Below are 19577 nucleotides of genomic sequence, written 5' to 3'. Positions count from 1 at the left end.
AGGCCTAAGAGCACCTCTATGTTTATGTTACATACTACAAATAAAAATCAAACACTGGAAAATCCAGGGTTGAATATAACAATATTATGAAAAGGAAAGTTGCTACTCACCACATAGCAGAGATGCTGAATCACAGATAGGCACAACGAAAAGACTGTCACAAATAAAGCAATAGACGTACGTACACACACACACACACACACACACACACACACACACACACACACACACACACACACACATCGTTGACTGTAACACGGCCTTTGAGAGTAATGATGGGACCGGCAGAATACCATTATATGGCTGCCCACACCATCACACTTCCACCTCTATGCTTAACCATTGGAATCAAGCAATCAGGATTGTAGGCTTCTTTTGGCATTCTCCAGACATAAACACAGCCCAATATTGGAAATAATGAAAATGTTGACTCGTCAGACTATATGACGTGTTTTCACAGATTTATGCTCCTGGCACCATATTTTATGCTTCTTTGTGTATTTGTTTAACCACCAGACTCCCCCACTGGCAGTGTTACAATCATATGCAACTCTATTTCCTTTGTAAATAAATTGTAACTAATATTACTGATAGTCACAACACTCTACTCAAATAACTAATAAATCTTAGTCAACATTTTAACAGCTCACCATGTGTGCGGCCTGGACTGCAACAGCTGTGAGTTGTCTAGTGTTGGTGTCGTGGAGCAAAGTCTCATAATCTTATTGCATAGAATTCCCAATGAGTAAATGGAGCAGGGACAGTTGCTCATAGTTAGAAAGCTTCTCAGTTGGCTGCTCCCACTTCATCATTGTTGGGCACTCATGTATCATGAACCATCACCTTCACTCTTCTTTGTATTTTATTGATAATTCACCACAGTCGAGGTTTTTGCTGTTTTCCGACTGCTAATAAACAATTATTCTTGACTTCGCAGTACCAAAGTGGAAATAAATATAAAAAAAGTGTTGTTGATGTCAAGGGCACCCAGCCTAACTTGTTAGCAAAATCTTCATAATTTTTCAAAATTTTTCTTATCTTGTAGTAGTCGCTCTCTTTCCACTTCTCCACTGTTATTCACGTCCATCAGAGGATACCAGATGCAGCATCACGGTGGTCTGATTGATGCTTTTACTTAAGTGTGTAATACTTGGAAATGCACATAATGTCTCGTCAGGTATCTTTAATACTTACAATTTCTGTAAATAATTTGGTTGCCGTTTGCAGTAGTGGACCAGACCTGCTACTCGGTTCCAGTCTGCCGTGCTAATGGTTCTTCTACACATGGCAGCAATGTGTGGAGCTGTAAAAGAGGCTGTTCTACTACTAATGTCACCAAATCCACAAATACCCTGATGTCAGTTTAACTTATATATTCTTCAACATCATAAACAGCAGTTCACATTAAAGATCTTTCCAACACCAAATTAGTATTATGATTGCCTGAACCAACAATGTTGCCTATGTGACAGATCGACACCCAAGGTCCAAAATCAACATAATTTCATATCTCTGCACAGAGAAGCAGCCGGCTGCACATTATCATCCATGGCACAATTCCTTGGGCTGAGCTCATCTCTGGTGTGGCACCAGTATGAAGTAAGTGGCCCCACATCACAGCAGGTGGCAATGTTTTAACAGCAGTGCCACTCCCCAGACATAAGGCTTCCATAGATTAGTCTGTCTCCGCACAGAATTTCGCAGGCAATGGACTGTCTGGTCTTTTTGCCTAACTTACACATTAAGAATTCTTTCAACATATTTCGTTGGCTAAGATAAAGCTCAGGTGTGACATGCTATTTCCTACAAAACTGCCTGTGCCACTACAAGCCATGAAAAGTTACATGGGACTGAACTCGACAGTGGGAGGGCTGGAAGTGTATCATACAGCACCCAGTGGAAGATAAGTCAGTCATCAGAACCATCTGAAGAGAACAGTATGTCAGTTTGCCAAAATATTGCACTATTTGGACAGCCATCTGATTTCCTGAGAACATTTCAAAATCATCTTACACTGGGAAAGCTTAAAATCACAGTTATGTTCTTGTTTATAATTCATCTTCAAGGATTAGTCCTTTTGGCTTGTTGTGCCTCAGAGTTGTTTACAAGGCCTCCTTATGGTATGTCCAATGTTTCACTTTCCTATTGGATTGTATAGTTTTGCAGATTTAGTTATCCTATTATTAGACACACGTTGGATATTGTCTTAACAGTTGTGTCTGTATTTCTCAGTTGTAATGAGTCCAAACATTTAATCTTGTCTAATTTTGGTGTTTCTTTTATGATCCAGTAATGAATGTCCCACTATGGTGGAAGTAACTTCATCTCTGATGATTCAATTCCTTGTAATTGATCAGTCCAACATTCGCTAATATACAGCAGCAAAGGCAAGGTTGTTAATTTGTAAAGTGACTTACTTTACTTTGTAAAGTAATAGCTTACGAGGTCACTGTGTGTAAATTTATTTTCATTTCAACTAATTATTTCTTCGTCGTTTTATACTTTCTGAATAATGCTTCCTGTACAGTTGTTTCTGTTAACACACAATGATAGCTAATGCAACACAGACTCATTTCAAAATGGTTGATACCATCAATGTCAATTTCTTTAACATTTTGTTTCAGTAGCAATAATTCCATTATGTTAGAAATGCTTGCATTTTTCATGCTCGTAACCTGATGAAAAGTTTCATCGTTTTGTGGTTTTATTTGTAAAATTTAGTGGAAACCTGTCATGAAATTCATTAAATCATTTTCTTTGCAGTGCAACACTCTTCTACATAGTAAAAGGAAAAGAAAAGTACACATTTGTTGTTAAAATCAGACGACGTGTTATTTGTACGTTACTGAATGGTATGAGTGCACACAGAGATGATGATACAATGATGCGAAATGGCTGCCTTACGTTATGCCAGTTCAAGATACCAGAAGATGTTGTAAGTATTTCCTAGTTCATGTTTACTTTCTGTGTGTTGTTTCATATTTCAGTAACAAGTAATTTTTCTGGTGATGCAGTTCATTTATGTTTTACAACATCTTTAATAACATTGTACATGTCATCCTTACTGTCATCAGTCGCCATTTGCTTAGTTTTGTTAGAATGATGAAAGAGAAAAGGTAAAGCGTAAGTTCAGTTGGACATGGATGGAGAAAAAACTTGACCAAGACTTAATTTACATAACCTTCATGACATTTCACTGAATTATGGAAACCGTAGAAAACCTTAATCAGCATGACTGTGTACATAGTCTTCTCTATATATGTGTCCAAAAGACAGTGTCCTGACCGACTGACCCCTAATTGCCCAGCCCAAACCACTAAGGATAGGAACTTGAAACTTGGAGAAAGTGCGGATCTTATACTGTGGGCATTGTTTAAGAAGAGACTTTTCAACATTCAAATCCTAAGGGGGTGAAATAGGAGATGAAGGCTTTTTTTATGTCACTAGTTTTGAAGCTAGATGTACAAAAATTGGTACTGGATTTCTCAGCCAGAAATAAAGAAATTTGTGTTTCAGCACTTTTGGAACTGTAACCCTGGGGGGGGGGGGGGGGGGGGGGAGGGGGGGGAGAATAGTGGGCAAAAGCCTTTTTTGAAAATAAGTACTAAAATATTTTTATAGCTATATCTATGAACATTGGTATTTGACACTTCTCGGTCGGGCACACAGTTTTAATCTGCTAGGAAGTTTCATATCAGCGCACACTCCGCTGCAGAGTGAAAATCTCATTCTGGAAACATCCCCCAGGCTGTGGCTAAGCCATGTCTCCGCAATATCCTTTCTTTCAGGAATGCTAGTTCTGCGTGGTTCGCAGGAGAGCTTCTGTAAAGTTTGGAAGGTAGGAGACGAGATACTGGCAGAAGTAAGGCTGTGAGACCGGGCGTGAGTCGTGCTTCAGTAGCTCAGATGGTAGAGCACTTGCCCGCGAAAGGCAAAGGTCCCGAGTTCGAGTCTCGGTCGGGCACACAGTTTTAATCTGCCAGGAAGTTTCATGTCAGCGCACACTCCACTGCAGAGTGAAAATCTCATATTGGTATTTGACGTCTCCGTTACAAATAAAAAAATACGTGTTTCAGTGTTTTTGAAAATTGAGACCTTAAAGGGGGGGTCGGGGGGGGGGGGGGGGTGTGAAACGGGGGATGAGTTTTTGTATGAAAATATTTTGTTATGAAAGCATTTTTAAAGCTAAATCTCTGAACATTTAAATTTGGTTTTTTAGAAATAAAAAAAATATGTTTCAATGTTTTTGGAAATTCAACCCCAATGGTGGTGAAATGTTTTTGGAAATTCAAACCCCAATGGGGGTGAAATGGGTGATGAAAGTTTTTATGGAAATATTTCACTGTGCAAGAATTTTGAAAATTTTTATTTGGTTTCTGTTAGAAATAAAGCATTCACATGTCACTCTTTTTGGAAATTCAGTCCTTGGGGGTAAAATGAAATATTTCATTGTGCAAGCATTTTTGAAGGTAAATCTATGAAAATTTGTATTTGACTTCTCTATTAGAAATAAAACATACGCGCGACACTGTTTTTTGGAATTTAACCTGTAAGGGGATGAAATGCTTTATGAAAATATTACATTGTGAAAGCATTTTTAAAGCTAAATCCTTGCAAACTGGTGTTTGGCTCCTTGGCTAGAGATGAAAAAATATGTTTTTCACTGTTTTTGGAAATTCAACCCCTAAGGGTGAAATAGGGTCAGACTGATTCACTGACTCATCATCGCCCAGCCCAAACTGTTAAGGATAAGTTTGAAGAGTGTGTGCAGCTTATACTGTAGGCATAATTTAAGAAGGGATTGTCTGAAATTCCACTCCTAAGGGAGTTAAACAGGGGGTGAAAGTCTTTTTAAAAGTGTATCACTATTAAGGGAATTTTGAAGCTAGAACTACAAAAACTGATATTAGGTTTGTCGGCCAGAAAATAAAAAATACTTGTTTTAGCATTTTTGGAAATTCAACCACTAAGGAGGTAAAGTAGCTGACAATATCTGGAATTTCAACCACTAAGGGAATGCAATAGATGATGAAAATTTTAAAGAAAATATTTTGTTATATTAAAAAAATTTACAGCTAAATTTATGAAAATTGGTATTTCACTTCCTGGTTAGATAAAAAAAAAATATTTGTTAGAGGATGAAAGTTGCTATGGTTATATCTCCACAAGAATGCAAAAGCCATGATTAACAAAAACTTTGGACTCTGGCTACCAGAATTGTGTTTTGGTCAGAAGTACATTTGGTCTTAATTAGCTTGAAAAGCTTAGAAGGTGTTGCAACTTGTGAACAACGTAAAATTTTGATTAAATAAAAACAACAAAAATCTGTGCAGGTCATACAGACTACACGAGTGAAGCAGTGGCTGCTAAGCTAGTCTGTACTATATAAGTGACCACATTGTGTATAACGGAGGATATTTAGACAATCTCCATCATTTTGCACTTTTTCTGCCTATTCGCAAGTGATGCATTGCAACAATAACTGACAATAAGTTGTCATACTAGCTCAGATTTCTCTGATTTTATTGCCATGGTCTCTTTGTGACCTACTTGTGGTAGGAACTAATGTGTTATTTCGCTCTTTTTGGGACACAAATTCATGGGAATGTCAACATTAAACTCTCATATGATATTTGTTAGGATGAGCATATCCCTAATGTTCTTGTGCTACTCAAAGAACTCCATTAGGAATCATGCTGCTATTCTTTGAATATTTCCTGTCTCTATTAATACTACTTAGTGGGGACTTAAAGTTGGAAGCAACACTTGGTAATCAGTTTAACAAGGGTTATGCAAGCTACTTTCTTTGTGAGAGACCTACATTTCTTTAGGATTCTTCCAATGAATCTTAAACTGTTTCCTATCTTGTTAGTAAGTAATTTTGTACTTTTCCCACTTCAAAGCATTCTGGGAACATACTCTTAGATGTACTGTCAGAACTTTTTGGTGAGTAGGAATTTCATCAAAATGTTGTGACAGCATGATGCCACAACTCGGCTGATAACCTGAGAAGATTTCCACAATAGAAATTCATTGAGAATGCCTGAATTCTCATATACTGTTAAATATTCAGGTATAAATCACCAATTGTGTAACCAAACAGTAATGGACCTTCAAATTGTTTATACACAGTATTTTACATTTTCATATGTTGAAGGTAAACTGTGATTCCCTGCACCAAGTGTTGATGCTCTACAGGTCTTCCTACATTTTGTTACAATTTTTTGCTGCTATTACTTTTCAGTGTACAGCATGTCATTTGCAAAAACTCATTGAACTTCCAAGATTACTGATCAGGTGTTTTATGAACAGGATGTTCCACTTAAACATTTCAACACAAATAGCTCTGGAACAAGTATAGATATAAAAAGCAACTTTCACTTGTATGTATGTAATGCAGGGACTCATTAAATTAAATACTATGAGATATTCTAAAACATAAGAAAATATTGTTTTCAACGTAAACTTATATTTTTTTAAGAGGACACTCCATGTTATTTCTTACACAATCAATAACATGAAAAGTCACAAAAAGAATGGGATTGGTTGCATTGCAGTACATTAGTTACAGCCCAAGAAATTGAAAAGCAAAACTGATGCTTGAAATAAATGAAATGTGTCCCTATTGCGGATCCCACGATGCAAGTGTGAACTCCACGTTGCTTGTAATTATGATGTGACTAACATACTGTGATGCAACAAATGCTGTACTTATTGCTATTTAAACTGTTATTAAGTGGAGTGGAAATAATACAGATGTCCAGTCACACACAGTGAAAAATAAGGAAAGGGTTTACTCATTTGTACTTTATTGATCTTTAGTTGCGTGCTAGGATGCACGTAATGGTAATGAGAAACTGAATATCACTGGTCAGGGCAAATATGATTAATGGCTGACCAAGGATCTAACAAGGTAGCAAATGGTAGTTGTATGTAGTTCTGTGACTGGACACCTGTATTGTTTCCAGTCTACTTAATAACAATATAAACAGCAATAAGTAAAGTGATTGTGGCTTTGTAGTACATCAGTCACATTGCAATTATGAGCAATGTGGGGTTCATGCTTGCAACTCAGGATGTGCAGCAGCGGTGCCTTTTTATAAAAATTATTATTATTATTATTATTATTATTATTATTAGAAGTGTCAACTTTACTTTGCAATTTCTTGGGATGTAACTGACATATTGTGATGCATCCAACACCATTCTTTTCTTGATTTTTCATGTTATTTATTGGGTAAGAAATAATATGGGATGTCCATTAAAAAAATTGATTTTTCATGTTATTTATTGCATAAGAAATAATTTGGGGTGTTCATTTAAAAAAAAATTATAGTCTATGTTGAAAAATCATTTTTTCTTATGTCTTAGAATGTCACATAGTATTTACTTTTGTGAGCCCCTGCCTTACATTCATACCCATGAAAGTTGTTTTTCAGTATCTGTTGTTGTTCCAGAGACTTTTGCACTGAAATTTGTAAGTGGACAACCCTGCATATTTCCAACTGTGACACTCAGTTGTGATATTTCAAAATTAATTTCGCGTCTGTTGATTTTTCCCCCATTAGTGTACAACATGTGGAGTTTTAAGTGCCAAGGACTCTTCAATTCAGTGCTGAATCTTGTCCAATATTTTGTAAGCTCATATTTTGTCCACTCGGTGACAGTGTTGAACTATGTCGTATGTCTTCCAAAGGTCAAGTGACGTTGCTTTACCCTGAGTGCTGCTATCTGTCAGATATTAGAACAACCCTGTTCCTTATAAAAATGAGTTTGTGTCACGGCACTCAATGATTAATTGGACTTTCTGCCATCAAGACAATGGTATTCTTACAGTGTTTAATGCAAAAGAGGAGTCCTAGTGAAAGATGGTGAGATAGAAGAGTGCTAGTTGAGACACTAAGTTTGAAGTATCTGTAGCTTTTGAGTTACAAAAACTTCGCTCTTCATGGGTAAGGAAATACATAAGAAACAAGAAAAATAAATGACGTGATTTACAACTGTTGGAGGAAAAGGAATTTTGCTTCAAACTATGGACCAAGAAAGACAAAAGATGTGGAAAATGATTAAGGGACAGATGATAACAACATAATGATAACAGAAATTCCAGAATGGATACAACAAACAAAAAAAGCAACCACTCATATGCAGAAAACACAAACACACACACACACACACACACACACACACACACACACCTGGATAAAAATGGAAATAAAAGCCTTGAGTTGTCTTTTTTTTTATTATGATGCGACTCATGAACAGTAGGTCAACATGACTTCAGTGCGTCATTCCAGTATCCGTAATAATTCTTCTGAATACACTTCGTAGTAATATCATAAATGAAGACCTCTCTTTTGTTCTTTATGTTCTGATTTTTGTTACATTTGATATCCACTCTCTCCAACAAAAAGCCAAAGCTCTAATTTTTTGAGAAATTAAACAGTTGTATATATCTCAAATACTGAAAGCATTTTATCATTTGTTTTATACGTTAGAGCCTAACAAATCCCAATAGGGAATTGCAATTCACACAGATCGACTAGCCTTACACATAAGGCAACATTATCCAATGTCAACAAGGTCACTGTTTTGTTCTGAAGAATCATTCAGCCCTGCAAACAGAAAGATTCTGTTGGTATAGTACACTGGATTTGTGTGAGATAGAGGTACTTATTTGTTACACATTATATTACGTAGATCCCAGCATTAAAAAGACCTCAAGGTATATCAAAGAAATCAGTCCAGTTTTATATATTCTGTACAGTCTGAGCATCTCCTCTCTGTTGTGGGCCAGATCATCCATATACCATTTTTATATTTTCTTTTTTTGTTTATGTGTGGATGTAGTTTTGATTAATGTTGAACAGGAGTACCACAAATCAGTGAATATTTTAAGAAAGTTATAAAACACTGTTTAACAGTATCCTTCCCAGTTTGTATGTTGCACACAAAGTCCCAATTTACATTTGCTAATTCCATAAATAAATTAATATATACCTCTTTCTGTCCGCTAGGCTTGCATTGATTGAAGGTTCTGACCAATGTTCACAGCAGAAGATTGAAAGGTAGTGGTTCATGATCTGCAAGAACTCCACCAGATAGTCTGACGTCACAAATACCGCCTGAAAAATAACAATAATATTATCCAAGCCAGCATTATTCCATGTGGGGCTGGAGTTTGTACAATGTAAATTCAGTAATTTTAAGATATTAAAAAATCTTCTTGTAATACTTTCATTAGTGTTTGCCCTTTCTACATTGAAATTACCACAGCCAAAATAGAGACAAAGCCATTACCTAACACAGTAGTATAAGTTTTATATGCCAATTAGCTTCACAGATGATGAAGAGATTACAAGAATGTGTGATGACATAAAAGAAATTATCCAGATCATTAAGAGTTATGAAAATTTAATTGTGATAGGGGACTGGAATTTGATAGGTGGGAAAAGAAGAGAAGGAAAAATAGTAGGACTACAAGGACTGAGGGAAAGAATTTAAGGGGGAAGCTGCTCGGTAGAATTTGGCACAGAGCCTAATCATTGCTGATGCTTGGTTTAGGAATTGTGGAAGAAAGTTCTCCATGTAGAAGAGACCTGGAAACACTAAAAGGTTTCAGATAGATTATAGAGTGGTAAGACTGAGATTTCAGTACCTGGTTTTCATCTGCAAAAAATTTAGATAGACAGCCGTGAGTGATGAATATACTTTATTTATATTGTAAAGGTGAAGAAGGTACTGTAAGGTAGGAAATTAAGGAGATAAGACATAGATAAACTGAAGAAACCAGAGGTTACTAGTAGTTAAAAAAGAAGTGTTAGACAACTATTGACTGCAACAGGGGAAAGAATTGTCATAGAAAGTGAATTGCTAATTTTGAGAGATGATGTACTGAAGGCAGCAGAGGTTCAAGTTGGCAAAAAGACAAGGCCCTGTAGAAATCACTGGAAAACATACAAAATATTGAATTATTGAAAATGGATAAAGTATAAAAATGCAGCAAATGAATTGGTTAAAAAGGGAATGCAGATATCAAAGAATGGGATTGACAGAAAGTCCAAAATGGCAGAACAGGAATGGCCAGAGGAGAGATGCAAGCCTGTAGCATGCATGACTATGAGAAAGATAAATGTCACCACCTGTAGAAAATTATAGGAACACATGTAGAAAAGAGAATATCAAGAGCTCATATGGCAAGCAACTGCTAAGATGAAGGGAATGTTGAAAGGTGGAAGAAATATATAGAAGGGCTTTACAAAGTAAACAAACCTGAAAACAATATTATGGAAAGAGAAGGTGTAGACCAGGATAAGAAGAGACATATGATTGTTAAGATAAGTATAATAGAACACGGAGAGACCTGAGTCAAAATAAGAACCCAGAGTATATGACATTCTATCATGTTCTTTATATCCAGAGGCAAATGGGGCCACAGCTGTCCCCTAGCTCTCAGTGAAAGGAAAAAAAATATGGTCTAGTCAGGTGCTCTTTTATCAAGAAAATGATGTAAAAGCCAATATTATGCAGCTTTTTAACAGGATTGGAACTGGAAATTTTTTATGGCTGCTTACAAGTCACCATTCATCTTCCAAAATATTGAAAATACCCTCAGGTCTAGTGCGCCTCTCCCCAGAAACAAATCATACGAACACCTTTGCCTGGTTCCAACTTGTATTTGACAGATAAAATACACTCAGACATCAAGAAGAATATACAGGGTGACACAGAATAACAGGAATGTTTGAAATGAGTATTGGCAGCTATGGGCAGGTGGTAGCCCTGTGGGTTCATGACAGTTAGTGAGTTAATAGTTCGCCATTTCACTAATCGTGGATCAGTGGAATGGACAACAGCATGCATTAGCCATAAAAATGTTTTGTGAAAACAACGATAGTTTGGTAGTGGCGCAGAGGGAGTTTCGACGTTTTTTATAATTTAGTACATCATGATACCATTCTGCCGAAACACTCAATAAAATGTTGGATTAATAACTTTGAGGAGACTGGATCAGCCCACAAGAAGAAACCAACAGAACGACCAAGAAGTGTGCGTTCTCCAGTGAACATTGATCTCCGCGAGTCTGTCTTACAGAGCCCATGGCATTCAATTCATAAGCAAGCAGCAGTGATTGGAATGTCCTGGGAGAGTGTTCGCAGAATTCTTCATCTTGATTTAAAATTTCATCCATACAAACTACAGATGGTGCTACAACTGAAGGACAATGAATACTGATTATGATTAGGATTCTGTCAACAAATGATAACAAAAACAAACAATGACAATGAACTTCTAAACAAGTTGTGGATGTCAGATGAGGCACATTTTCATCTCACAGGTTATGTGAATAAACAGAACTACCATTACCAGCAAACACAAATCCTAATTATGTTTATGAGCGCCCTCTACATGCTAGTAACGTGACAGCTGGTGTAGTGTTTCATCACATGGGATTACCAGACCATATTTTTTCACAAATAAACAGGGAAATGTGATAACTGTCAATGCTGATTGTTACATGGAGATGTTACGACCTAGTTTCAACAGGACAGAGCGACATCACACACTGCACAGCAATCAATGGCATATGTGCGAGAATTGTTTGGCAACCATGTGATCTCACTATTCAATAACATTCCCTGGCCCCGTAGATCACCAGATTTATCTGTTTGTGATTCTTTCTTGTGGGGCTACCTCAAGAGCAAAGTCTACATGACTCAACCAAGGACCCTTTATTAGTTAAAACAGAGAATTCAGGATGCAGTTCACAGTATCCCAGCTGAGATGTTGCAGTGGTCAATGAAGAATCTCAACAGCAGATTTCACGAATGTATTCGTACAGGAGAACGCCATCTAAAGGATGTAATTTTTAAAAAATGATAAATGCAATCAGTGTTTCATAAGTTGTAAGGTTTCAATTACTATGAGTGCAATTTCTTTCCTTCTTCACTTCTATTTTCATTGGATTGTGGAAATGTTCCTGTTTTTCTGTGTCATCCTGTATAAATCCAGTTCAAAAGAAGGCACGTCCTGATGTATCTGAATATTGCAGAACCATCAGCTTCATAAGTGTGGGTTGTGAAGTATCGACACTAATTATTACAGAAATATGGGAAGACTGGTATAAATTGACCATGAGGAAAATCAGTTGAGTTCCAGAGAAATACAGAAACACATGAGGCAAACTGACAGTACAACTTATCTTCAAAGAGAGACTGCAAGAAGGAAAAACTTAAATTTACATCATTGACAGTCATAGATACAGCTTTTGATGATATTCAATGAAATATACTATTTAAATACTTACAGTAGCAGACGTAAAACACAGGGAGCAAAAGGTTATGTAAAACTTATATAGAAACCAGGTAGCAGTTGTAAGAGTCAAAGGACATGAAAGGCAGGAAGTAGTTGCGAAGGGATTGAGATAAGGTTGTATGTAGGCTATTCATTCTGTACACTGACCAAGCAGTAAAAGGGGGGGGGGGGGGGGGCAGGAATTCGAAAAGTGATTTAAAGTCCAGTGAGAAGAAATTAAAACTATGAGGTTTACCAATGACATTGCTATTCTGTCAGAAATGGCAAAGGACTTGGAAGAGCAGTTGAATGGAATAGATAATGGAATTATTTTGGTCCCATTCCAACACTGCTACAAAACTAAGGCAATTGCAGATAACCATCAAGAGTTGGAGGTGTGGGTAGTGCACACCTGGACAAAACTGTTTGCATACATTTCCATTGTTAAGGCCCATGGATATCCTCTGTCACTAGTTGTGAGTGACAAAGTGCTGAAGGTGAATGATTCAGTGATCCAAGTGTATAGCTCAGCAAGATCCACACATCTAAAGGTCATTAAACTATCCCTCATGAGAGTATCGGGCTGGCCATTTTCACATCAGTAACAGCAGCCCCATTGCAAGAGCCTGTGTGGAGATGTTGAGCCCTCACTGTCAAACCAGCAGCAGTAATAAAGTAGTGTTTTTTGTGAATAGGTTACCATAGTATTTGTACTTGATAGTGTTACATCCACAAGATCCCAGCCATCTGCCACTTGATATTTGGCGAATGTAACTGGTAGTGAAAATTCTAGCACATATCAGACATCAGCTGGTGTGATTTGCCTGTGCTTTCTGTTAGCAGTTGTAAGCTCTGCATTTCTCTTGAAGACATTGTACTTCATTTTGCATTTAATGACAGTTATAGATCCTGTTGTGGGATGATCATCCTTGTGTTGGACTATTACAAACATTTCTTATCTCTCAGAACCATTGCTAGGGTACGTAAATTTCACTTTTTAACAGTATTGAGCCTTTACTAAGGTCTGTCCCTGGCCTGCTTCATGACAAGTGATTTCTACCAACCGAAATAGGATTAAAATGATATCTTTATGGCTTATTAGTGAACTTCATCAAATGATTACATTCTACTCACAACAAAAGTGCAGATATGACTGGTGGATTATGAATTTAATGTACTCTCTCTCTTGTTTAGTTTTGGACATTAATTAATATAGACATAGACAAATTGTTAACATTTTAGTTTCTGTTATTCAGTTGTATAATGGGCTGATTTTGTTACAGCTATTTGATTATGAGCGCCTTGTTCATATACTTCTACACATTGTGTCTGAAATGGAACAAGAAGGATTTGTGCAGAGAATAGGAATATACTTACTGAACTCTCTTGCCTGCCAAGTTGATGGATTCCAAAAGCAACTGCTGGGAGACCTTGGGGCAATAAATGTAAGTCATAAATGCCAAATTAACTGGAAATGCATGGTTATTAAACTTGCCATTCAAGTTTTACCATCAGTATCATAAACAGGAGATGCTTTATGCCTTGAGGGAATACTTTTTGCTATCTCTCAAACAACTTTTGTTAGCTGCTGGTAGCAGAATATGAATCAGTGTGATCTCTCGGATTTTCTCAGGATGATTGATTAATAGTGTGCATTTGGATGAACAGCCAATTTATAAATTCCTTTTGTGTGCACAATATTTTGAAGGCCAACACAGTTGTCTTCTGCAGGTGTTACAAGATGCGTTGTTATGTACATGCAGTGACCTTGTAACGTGCGCGTGGGGCATACAATACTCATTAAAGCCTGTACTATGGTAAGTGAGCGGGGTTCACCTTACGAGACAGGATTTTCGTATGGATATTGACCACGTGTACCTGAATGGTAGCAAATCAGACTTACACCCACCCTGTAATAACAATGATCCGTCAAGTAAGTTCAAAATGCAATTACACGTCAGTATGTACCAAAAGCAACACTGAAGATGCTACCAATTTGATAATAATACGGTCGCCAGCCTAATTAGGCATTAACTGAGTTTCTTCCCTGTACAAGTTGATGTATATTCATGCATAACAACACATAGTAATACTGCATAATATAGTAAAATTTTAGAACCAGAAAATCTATTGAACTGATAGTTTCACATTCTGTACTGATAAGGAAAAACCATAAATACATAACACTACACTATAATGTATACTACACAACTTCGTACTGTCTATTGATCTGATTAAAATCGGGCATAGGTTACCCTAGAAATAGTACTTTCGAGCCGCACACAAAATGTCAATTTTGATAAAGATAAAACACTGATAAATTTTGACTTGTGTTGCTCAGACCAATGCCAAACTCCGACTACCACTGCTGAGCCCGTTGTGCCGTACAACACCCGCGTGCATTTTCCCGCGCTCGCCTGCCATCCACCTTTTACCGCTCCCTTACAGACATGGTATTCACCCGAGGTTTTGCATTCTACATATCCTAACACATTGCCTATGTATGGACCAGACGCACAGTTACAATTTTAAACATCTTGCAACAGTTTCAACATTTGTTACATTTCAATTCTATTACAATATTGCTTGACATTTGACATAAATATTAATATTCACATTGAAACTTGTTTACAGTTTTCTTAACACAATGACATGAAACAAAAAAGAAATGAAATCAGAACATCAATTACACTAATTTATCGAAAAATCAGATGGAAAAAAAATTTACTTATATGTACAATAGTACAGCGTCATCGTTGTTACACATGCCCCTGTTTCCAGTAAATTTCACTAAGTGCAAATTTGATGGGAACACTAAACTTGATATTTATACAGGGGTTCTGAATCTTTGTGTGAATGTGCCATCATAAAATTTTATATCACAAAACTTCCTTTCCCTCACATTATATAGGTCTATACTTTTTAACATATTAAGAACATTTACCTATCATTTGCTCAAGTGCCTTTGGCACAGTCCAACCTCCTATCACAACATGATTTAAGTAGCAAATTAATCATTATTATTAAATTTCTCAGAGAAATAGAAATCAAAATCTGGAACACAAACAGTTAACTACAAAGCATATACAAATACCTATATACACTTGCATTGAATGGCAGCCCATTTCCTTATTTACTAATAAACACATTTAGAAAAATTACTACACATATTTGCTGCCTATTATTCAGATTTGGACAGTCCATTTCACATCATTTTATCACATCACCTGCACCCCACTTACAATTCTCCTTTGGCTATTTATCTGCCCTCTTTGGTGTTTGGCAGTCCTTTATATTATGACTCATATACTGCCCACTTTGATTTTTGGCAGTCCCATCTTTTATTTGACTTGCAGCATTTACCCTTTCTTTTCAGCCCTTTTCTGCATACATCTTTACATTTATAGTACATTTGGTAATCTGAAACTCACATAAGTACATTAGCACACTGACATTGGTATACATACATTTACAAAGATTTGTTACATTTAGAATAAAATAGTTTCAGCATAAGATACAGCACATTTACTGCAGATTGCTTTCTGATTGTACTTAGGTCACTCACTCCTAGGAACATACAGTTTCAGGTCCACAACGTTTCTTACACCTAAAGGTCTCTTGGATTTTGGGTAGATCAGGTAGTAAGCATTATCGTGTGGAATGTTCTGTATTATATACGGTCCATTATAAATATATTTAAATTTGGAAATTCCATGGTTCAGTTCACTAGATTTTTCGTGGGTTTTTAAAAGAACATAATCCCCAATTATAAATTTTGATACTTTCAGGTTTTTATCATGTCTTTTAGATCTAGATTCAGCTTTTTGCTTTGCCCTTTTTCTGACTAATTCTTTCTTTTGACTCAATCCCAAGCTTGTACAAGGTGGAAACTGTAGTTTTTTCTCAATTAAACTTTTACTTCTGCTGCCTAACAAAATTTCTTCCTGTGGGAACCCAGTAGATTCATGATGTAAGGTGTTCATGACATTCTCAAAGCCCAATATAAATCTGCCTCAGGCTCTAAATCATGCCCCTTCCTGTTTTTTTCCACAACGCACCTTGGTCAACTGTGACATTGTCCCAACATACGTTTCTGACCTGTGAACCATTTATATCTGGCGACTTTCTCGGTTTCTGGAGTTCAAAGTCTTTGCTTACTTGAACTCTTTGCAGAATAGACACTGAGTCGTCAGGTGGCTCTTTCTTCCTGTGTTCAGTCTCAACATCTGGGTTTTATTTTGAAACTTCGTCACCAGTAGGTACAACATCGCAATTAGCTGTATTCCCATTATTTTCACTAGTACCGAAATACTCGTCATCTGAACCATTGTCAGAATCCGACCATTCTGGATCACTTTCAGGTTCTAACATTAAAACTTTTCTGAGACAGGCACTAAGTTCTTCCTCTGCATTTTCGTCAGGCTTTGATTTTAACTCAATACCCTCTTTTGGCAAAACGACCTCATTATCAGCTTTACTCACATCCACTGTTACTTCATATTTAGTGTAATCCTCGTGGACTTCAATTACTCATAGGTAATTACCTGCCCCTTCCCCACGGTTCCTTTCGGTAACAGCTTGTACTGTTGGCGGATCATTAACAGAAGTTACTTCCTCGTCAATGCTTAGGATTTCATCCTCCAATTCCTTCCCATCTTTAACCATCGTCCTATCGGCAGCACGCGTACTTTGCGCGGTGCTATTTACTCTCTCCTCTTTAAATTCGGGCCACGTCACCTTATCGACGTCCCTACTATCTCCTTTTTCACTAATTAACCTCCTTGCCTCATATTCCTTCTTAAAATCCTCCCACTCACATTGCTTGAGGCCCTTGCACAGATCGTCGATCTGCACACGCCAATCTGTTACTTCTGTTAATTCATTCTCGCCATTTACTTCATTGTTAACACCTCTCTGTGTATCCACTGTTCCGTCTACTATTTCCTTCGCCACGGAATTACCACTCGTAATGTATTCACCAGCTCTTACGGCAATGTTTGTACCTAATTCTGCCGCCTTGCTCGCGGCTTCTCTCTGAACAGCTGTTCTGCTAGGCTGGGCCATTGCCCTCTGATGCTCCACTCGCCTGTTAACATGTATCGCTCTGCGCGGCAAAGATGACTCATCTGCGCACGCACCTGACACTTGCTTCACCACAACATGCTGCGTCGTTCCACGCCTGTCCCTAAGCTGTCTCATAACTTCATTGTCAGTCCGGTAACATTTCTTAAACCGGGGCCGGTATGTTCTGTCCGCTTCCGTTTGGCCCGCAACGTTCGCGGAAATCAGTTTCCCGCGTCGTTATTATTTTGCGCTGTGTATCCTCCACCGCGACCTGGGTAACCCCCTCTTCCTCTTCCTCTGCCTCTACCTCTCTGTATCATGTTGACGCAAAACCCATCGCCGTCATTTCTCTCATCATTATTGCGATTATTTCTGTTACTAAAATTCTGATAATTGGCATGACTTTCGCGCCAGTGATCTTCGTCTTCGACCCTTTCGAGAAACACTTGGAAGCTGTGATGATTGCTTCCCACATATCTCTTCGAATCTTCTGGAAGCTTTTTATATAGCTCCCATACGATTTCAGAATCGGATCTTCTCCCTCTTAGATGTGTCAAATTTTGGTACCAACATTCGCAGAAATCTTTCAAAGAATTCCTTCCCCTGTTATCATGAAGTTTGGCCATGATAAACTCGTGCCACAAACGATCCTGTTTTTGTTCGGACCAGTATTCTTCTGTAAACTTTTGTTTAAACTCTTCGAACGTCATTAGTTCGATATTCAAGTTCATTCCCCAGCGCTTAATGTCACCTGCTAAGGCGCTAATTACTACGTTTACCTTCTCCTGATCAGACAAGTGTTCAGGAAACATCCTCTCACAATTTTTGATGAAATCCAACGGATGCCATCCGTTATGTTTCTTGGCGGGATCGAAGCGCTCCTCACCTTCCAACAGCTTCGTAAGTGGCGTGCCATTACAGACAACACCAGGCCTATCTTTGATTTTACTCTCGAGATCGAAAATTTTGCCTTTAATTTTCGATGTATTTTGTTTACACTTTTGCACACATCCGATAACTTTTTCGCCTAAATTTCTTTCAGTATCTGAAACTGCCTTTTTCAACTGTGATATTCCATGTTGGCATTCGTTTACGATCTCAGTTTTAAGACCGAAAACTTTTTCGGCTACTTTTGTTTCAACTAGAGGCTCCACTTTCTCTTGAATGTTGAGCATTTCAACATCAAACCTACTGTTAATGTCGTCAATTTCCCCCTGCATAGTATTCATATTTTTATTAATTGTGTCAATTTCAGACTTCATAGTATTTACTGCAGAACTTAAATTACCCACTTTTTTTTTCTACTTGTTCTATTTGTTTACTAATTTTAATTCCTTGTTCTTCGACCTGTGCTTTAAGCTGACCAACATGTGTTCTGAGCTGATTACTTTGTTTTTTAAGCTGCTTGTCAACCTGTGTTTTAAGCTGACTAACCTGATTGCTGACTTTTTTTTAAGCTAATCATTCTGTCCTGCAATTTGTTTGGTTAATCGTTCAAATAAGTCATTCATGCTTAAAATTTTCACATTGTCTTGTTCTACGGAATTGGTGCGTTCCGATCCTATATCAAAATTTTCTTTCGGTTCTTTCTGTATCTGTGGTGAATCAAACATGTCAGTGGATTCGTTCACATACCCACTATCATATACAAAGTCATCCTCTACTTCCTGTTTTATTCCTTGCTGTGTTCTAAGCAATCTCAACATTTCAATCTGTTCGTTAACATGTTCGTGGTATTGTATGTAGGCCAATTGTCTTCCGCTAACGCCATCTGTTATCTGGCCGCGTACACTCCTGTCATTGCCAGCCGCATTTTCCATTATGCTCGTCGCATCTACTGTGTCTACATTCTTGTCCATACTGAACGCAAATTACACCTCACTACCGTACTTGACGTTCACTGCTATTTACTTTACTGAATAATATTGCAATTCGTGCCACTGAACATCCACTGTTCGGTATTCACGTTAATTTTTGACCGACAACAACTGGATGTCCTGTCACCGGGAGCCACTTGTAACGTGCGCGTGGGGCACACAATACTCATTAAAGCCTGTACTATGGTAAGTGAGCGGGGTTCACCTTACGAGACAGGATTTTCGTATGGATATTGACCGCGTGTACCTGAATGGTGGCAAATCAGACTTACACCCACCCTGTAATAACAATGATCCGTCAAGTAAGTTCAAAATGCAATTTCACATCAGTATGTACCAAAA

At 37.5% G+C, this 19577-nt stretch overlaps 1 protein-coding gene across 2 annotated transcripts in view; it reads left to right on the top strand.

Moving 5' to 3' along the window:
* The window catches only part of LOC124727630 (protein zer-1 homolog), a 178004-nt gene that overhangs the window by 96388 nt on the left and 62039 nt on the right, over positions 1–19577 (top strand). For both annotated transcript variants that reach the window (XM_047248494.1, XM_047248485.1), the window contains exons 6-7: positions 2764–2935; positions 13578–13739. In XM_047248494.1, the coding sequence (XP_047104450.1) occupies positions 2764–2935; positions 13578–13739 (334 nt within the window). The remainder of the gene's footprint in view (positions 1–2763; positions 2936–13577; positions 13740–19577) is intronic.

Source organism: Schistocerca piceifrons, chromosome 1 (genome assembly GCF_021461385.2).
Source record: "Schistocerca piceifrons isolate TAMUIC-IGC-003096 chromosome 1, iqSchPice1.1, whole genome shotgun sequence".
NCBI lineage: Eukaryota > Metazoa > Arthropoda > Insecta > Orthoptera > Acrididae > Schistocerca > Schistocerca piceifrons.
Note: the sequence above shows the minus strand (reverse complement) of the source record. Positions and strands in the feature narration are given on the sequence as shown.